The sequence below is a fragment of the Elephas maximus genome, chromosome 17, assembly GCF_024166365.1.
Source record: "Elephas maximus indicus isolate mEleMax1 chromosome 17, mEleMax1 primary haplotype, whole genome shotgun sequence".
NCBI lineage: Eukaryota > Metazoa > Chordata > Mammalia > Proboscidea > Elephantidae > Elephas > Elephas maximus.
The window spans coordinates 47,824,556-47,830,555 of record NC_064835.1 but is presented as its reverse complement, the minus strand read 5'-3'; the positions used below and the strand labels follow the sequence as shown (position 1 = coordinate 47,830,555).

The 6,000-nt window shown below is 50.2% G+C and overlaps 1 protein-coding gene across 1 annotated transcript in view; it reads left to right on the top strand.

Moving 5' to 3' along the window:
- The first annotated feature begins 3,880 nt into the window (after positions 1-3,880).
- RMND5A (required for meiotic nuclear division 5 homolog A) overlaps positions 3,881-6,000 on the top strand; it is a 78,118-nt gene continuing 75,998 nt past the window's right edge. Inside the window, exon 1 of the mRNA XM_049856764.1 lies at positions 3,881-4,525. Coding sequence (XP_049712721.1) covers positions 4,384-4,525 — 142 coding nt within the window. The 5' untranslated portion in view covers positions 3,881-4,383. The remainder of the gene's footprint in view (positions 4,526-6,000) is intronic.

Sequence of the window (6,000 nt, the reverse complement as noted above, 5' to 3'; positions counted from 1 at the left end):
TTTGTCCCTTTGTGGCTGGCTTATTTCAGTCAGCTTGTTTTCAAGGCTCAACCATGTCGTAGCATGTGTCAGAACTTCATTTCTCTTTATGGCTGGATAATATTCCAATGTATGTATATACCACATTTTGTTTATCCATTCATCTGTTGACGGACACTTGGGCTGTTTCCACCTTTTGGCTCTTGTGAATAATGCTGCCATGAACATTGGTGTGCAGGCATCTATTTGGGTCTCTGCTTTCACGTCTTTTGGGAATGTATGTAGGAGCAGAATTGCTGAGTCATATGTTAAACTTTTTGAGGAACCACCAAATTGTTTTCCACAGTGGCTATAAGAGGGCTCCAGAGGAATTGAATTTTTTTTTTTAAGTAATTTTTATTGTGCTTTAAGTGAAAGTTTAGAAATCCAGTCAGTCTCTCACACAAAAACCCATATACTTGCTACACACTCCCAATTACTCTCCCCCTAATGAGACAGCCCACTCTCTCCCTCCATTCTCTTTTCATGTCCATTTTGCCGGCTTCTAATCCCCTCCACCCTCTCATCTCCCCTCCAGGCAGGAGACTGAATTTTTAATTTGATTTAAGTTCCAAGTAACTATATGTGGCTGGTGGCTACCATATTGAACAGTGCAGGTCTAGGTTCTAGATAATATCAGTAATGTGTGACTTGTCCTGTTACATGAAGAAAGGGAAGCATCTGAATAGCTGAGAATGAAGAAAAACATTACAGGACAAGAAAATACATGAACGAGCTGTGCTCAATTCACATTGAAAGTGTGAATGTGTTTTGATGCATGCATGTAAAAGTGCTAGTGTTTGGATGGGAACGGTGATGTGTTGCTACACTAGGCAGATCATGCAGCCCAGCTGAGAGGATTTGAAGCTGTAGGTAATGGGGAGCTACTGAACAGAATAATCAGTAGCTCTTTCCACGTGCCAGACATTACATCGAGTGCCTTACATGCATTATCTCATTTAATTATTGTAACAACCCTTTGACAGGAAAAAAAAATTCATTTGGTGGTACTGTAGGGGTAAGAGACCAAAGGCAGGTAAAAGAGAAGCAATTTTAATAGCCTTGGAAACATGTAAACGGTACTAATGAAGACAAGACATGATGAATACAAGAGTGAGATAATCTGGATCTTTAGGGATATAGATGAAGACAAAGGGAACACCAATGATTCTAGGATGAACGAAGGCATTAGATGAAGCAGAGGGATCTTGAGAATGATCTAGATCGATGGCAATGGAACCAGTTTAGTGGAGTCAAGAAATCTGATGGAGAAAAGCTTTTCAAGAATCCTATCAGCAAGTTAGAGATGAGGATGGAGAAGTGGCAGAGGAACCCAGAAGAGACAGTAATGGTGACAAAAATTGAGCATCAGTGGCAGGAAAGTTGGTTTTGGAAGGAAAATTATGGATTCTGTTTTTGACATGTTGATTGGAGGTGACCATGAATCCTCTAGATAATGACTTGCTGGTTGAGGGCAGCATGACGCTAGAGGTTTTGAAGCATTATCAGGGCTGGTGAGGTTATCCACAGAAGTAACTGTCCAACTGGCAATTGTGACGTGTTCTCTGAGGACAGATGGTAAAGGGAGAAAGTTGAGGAAAGAACCTTAGGTGAATGTCCACTCAAGCAGAGGGTGCTAGAGCTAGATTTTTTCTTTTAACCTTTTCAGTGAAGCAGGAATCAGGGTCACCTGCCAAGAAAGAGGGGTGAAACGAAAGTGGGGCATGGGGGGGAGAAGAAAGATCTGTAATGCGACACTTGAGGCTGTCCTTGAGAATCACCAAGAAATGAATGAAAGAACTGGGGACTAGATCAACATGATTCCATGACTTTGCGTAGCCATCTACGATTTATTCTCAAGAACTGACAATAATATAGGGTCACTCTGAGTCGGAATAGACTTGACAGCAACGGGGTTTTTTTGGATTGTATAACTGTTATGAGCATTTACACATATTATCTCACTTAATCTCCCTAATAATCTAGTTAAGTAGTTATTATTTCCAAATTATAAAAAACTAAGGCTCAAAAAAGTTATCACCTTAATTAAAAAAATAGACGCACACATAAAAAAAATTTTTTTTTTTTTTATAGCTGTATACAAATAATTGCCAACCATGTTGTTCTAGGCACAGAAAAAGGAAGGCAGGCAAGTTGCTCATCATCATGGAGCTTTTATTGATGTAATGACAGAGAACTAAAAAAATACATGAATCAGGCAATTTCAGGTTTTGATAAGTGATGCGAAGAAAACAAAACTGGTTATATAACAGATACGACACCGTGTCATGGATTGAATTATGCCCCCCCCCAAAATATGTGTGTTAACTTGGTTAGGCCATGATTCCCAATAATGTGTAGTTGTCCTCCACTTTGTGATTGTAATTTCAAGTTAAGTTAAAGAGGATTAGGGTGGGATTGTAACACCCTTACCAGCTCACATCCCTGGGGTGTGGTCTACATCGCCTTTCATCTCTCAAGAGCTAAAAAGGGACGCCAGCAGAAAGGGGGCACCTCATACCATCTAGAAAGCAGAACACATTCTTTAGACCCCATGTCCCTGTGCCAAGAAGCTCCTAGTCTGCGGGAAGATTGATGAGAAGGCCGACAGAGAAAGCCTGCCTCTGGAGCTGACGCCCTGAGTTTGCACTTTTAGCCTACTTTACTGTGAAAAAATAAATTTCTGTTTGTTAAAGCCATCCACTTGTGGTATTTCTCTTATAGCAGCACTAGATGACTAAAACAGACGGCAGCTGGGGAGGGAGTGAGGGAAGGCAGAGGCCGTTAGCTTGGTCTGGGAGGCCCCTCCGAGGGACAATGAGTGGGGAACTTTAGGATAATAAAGGCAGGAGAGAGTTTTCCAGAAGGAAATGACCAAGCGCAGTGGCCCTAAGGCAGGAACCAGCCAGGCTGGTAGGACCGACACCAAGGTTAGTGCAGCTTAAGCGTGGAAAGCAAGGGGGTATGGAGACGCCGCGAAAAGCCTGAGCAAGGGTTTACGCAAGGGGAGTAACCCGGTCCTGTTCGACGAAATAAAGCCTCTCAGAAGCCGCGTCCTGGTCGTGCGGCTCTGCGATGCGTGTTCCTTCCATTCGCGAAGCTGCCCGGCTCACGGCACATGGAGAAGAGACGGGTCACGAGAGGCTGCAGGCCGAGGGGCCAAGGGCCAAAACCCGCGGGAGCGGGCAATGTGCCGCGTCGGCTGTATCAAGCGTCTACGCAGCACCGACGGTCGCGGCGTCCTCGTCAGGCCATTCCCGGCCGGCAAGCGGCTACCCTCGGTCGTCGCCAGCGCCCCCCTCGCCTTTCGTTTCCGTTACCGACCCCCTCCTCTGGCACCCGCCGCCCCCGAACGGCCTGTCTTGGCCTTTCCTCAGGGGCAGCTGGACTGCCTTCCACAACTTGGGAATGACGATGTTCCTTCCCTTAGGAATGACAGAAAGATGAAATAAATTGTGGTTAGTGTGAAGCCCTGTGGAAAATAACTCTTCTTGCTTTTGTCTTGTTTTCCCTCATGCTTTCCAGAAAAGATTTCTCTCTCGGTACGTTCTCCAAGTTACCCCCTCCAACAGCGAGACCATTGGTTTGGCCTCTCAATCCCGATTGGCTGAAGTTTCAGGCTCTGGCCAGGGACTGGAGGACGTTTGTTTCCTACGTATTCCCTGCCCCCATTGCTTTGCCTTCCTGTTTCTGGGGCCTGTGGCTACGGGTAGTTCCCACCCCCTTGTTTACGGAGCGCGTAGTTGTTGGCTGCGAGCGCTGGGGCTGTCTCCAAAGTTCCCTATTCGGCTCCTCGGACCAATTGGATCTTCGCTCCACCCTCGCCCTCTCCCTTCCACGCCTCCCGCGTGGTACGGCCCACACCTCTAGCGGCGGCGCGTGCGGACGCCCGTAGCGTCTTTCCGCCCGCGCTCGCCGGCCTGCTCCCCTGTGAGAGTGCTCTTGGTACGGCCCGCGCCGCTTCGTTTCCTCGCTGGGGTGGCTGCCCCCCCTCGGACGGCGGCGCTTGGTGCCGCCCGGGAGAACCAGGTCATCGGTCGGTTCCCGTGAAAACAAAAACAATCGGCGGCGCGGCCGCGGGCACCCGAACGCGGCGAGCGGGGTCCTGGGACGCGGGCTCGGGGAGGGGCGAGCGGGAGCGGCGGCGACGCGCGGGGGGCCGGAGCGCCATGGGCCAGGCGGACACAGGCTGCACGGGGCTCCCCCGGCGCCGCGGCTAGCGCTCCCGTCGCTTCGGCCGCCTCAGCCGCCCGCGCCGCACGCCTGGGGGACGAGGAGGAGGACGCGGCCTCGGCCGGGCCCGGGCCGAACGGCTGCGGGGCCCCGGGCACCGAGGAGCCGAGCGCCGCCACCGCTGCCTCCGGCATGGATCAGTGCGTGACGGTGGAGCGCGAGCTGGAGAAGGTGCTACACAAGTTCTCGGGCTACGGGCAGCTGTGCGAGCGCGGCCTGGAGGAGCTCATCGACTACACCGGCGGCCTCAAGCACGAGATCCTGCAGAGCCACGGTAGGCGGCCCGGTGGGCGCGCGGCTGGGCCAGCCCTCACCCACCCGGCCCGCCCCAGGCCGTGGGGGGCCCAAAGCCGTCCGGCGCCCGCCGCCCCTGAGGCGCGGAGAGCCCCAGGCCCCCGGGACCTTGCCTTCTCATCTCACCCGGCTTACCTCCAGCCTGCCGGGAGATCGCTGTTAATCGGGAATCCGCCCGGAAAGCCGACTGGGAGCCGCGGGCTCCAGCGGGTTAAACGTGCGTGGGGGGGCTCGTCCGTGGCATCTGCAAACTGCCGCCCCCCGGGATGGGCGCCCCTCGCTCCCGCCCGGCCCTGGGGCGCCCACATTGTCCCCGCGGCGCGGTCCAGAGGGTGGGAAGTGCGTCTAGGTGGTAAGAGGGTCAGCGCAGGAAGCCCGTTCCTCCACCCCACCCCAGACCCTTAGCCGGTGAACTTTGTTTCGTTGTCTTTTTTACTAGAAAGTCGAGTGTTATCCTTAGCTGGAGGTTAACTGAACAGTTGCTTCAGCAACTTTATAATTTGACTGCTGTGTGGAAGCAGCTCTTGTTGAACTCTGAAGCACCACTGACCTGGTTCCTAGGAAACCGGCTGAATCAAACTGTTAAGCTCTCCCAGGGTAGTCTGTGATGAGACTGATAAGGAGCAGGCAAAACCCAGAAAACTCTCCTGAATCAAATTGTGGCTTAAGTTCCTAGTTATTCGCCCTATCTAGTCAAGTTTTTACTTGTTTACCATTCAGAAAACAGATTTCCTATAGAAGTCGTTTTACCCGGGTTAGTTCGTTATTGTCCTAGGCCCTGGGGACAGATACTTTGCCAGTTAACTTGCGGAAGCTGTTTGGAAAAGCCCCCCCCCCGCGCCATTTTCTTTAAATAACGTGAAAGATCTGGTGTCTTTACTTTAAAAGACAGGTAGTCACCAATTTAGGATGTGTTTGAGTTAGGACCTAGAACCAACTGATCTCAGATGTTTCTGTGTTGTTTTGTATTTTGCATCTAATGGTTACTAATGTGAATTACATACAGTGCTGGAGCTTATAATTTGCTGTCATACCCACATGTTCACTGGCATGCGTTCAAAGGTAGGATTTAAAAAGAGTGATAATAAAAGGCAATAATGATGAAAACAAAAGATAAGCGACTTATATCCGAACCTACCTACGACAGAGTCGTGGGAATGGAACCGTCTTTAGCGGCACTACTCACCTGGAATCAGAGTGATGATTTTGGTTGTGAAGTAAAGGACTTTTCATTTAGTGGGTTTATTTAAGAGTTTGGGTTTGGGAGGCTACTCAACTTGTGGGCGAAACAAATTTATGTAAAGGAAGGTTTGGTTAGCTGGGGAGAGATGTGATACTGTGACAGTTGAGATGAGGGTGGTGCCATTAGCCAAGATTCCCTTTCCTCCTTCTATACCTTCCCTTCCCAGGACTGCCTTTTAGTTGAGAGCAAGTGCTACTCAGTGGTAAGGGAGT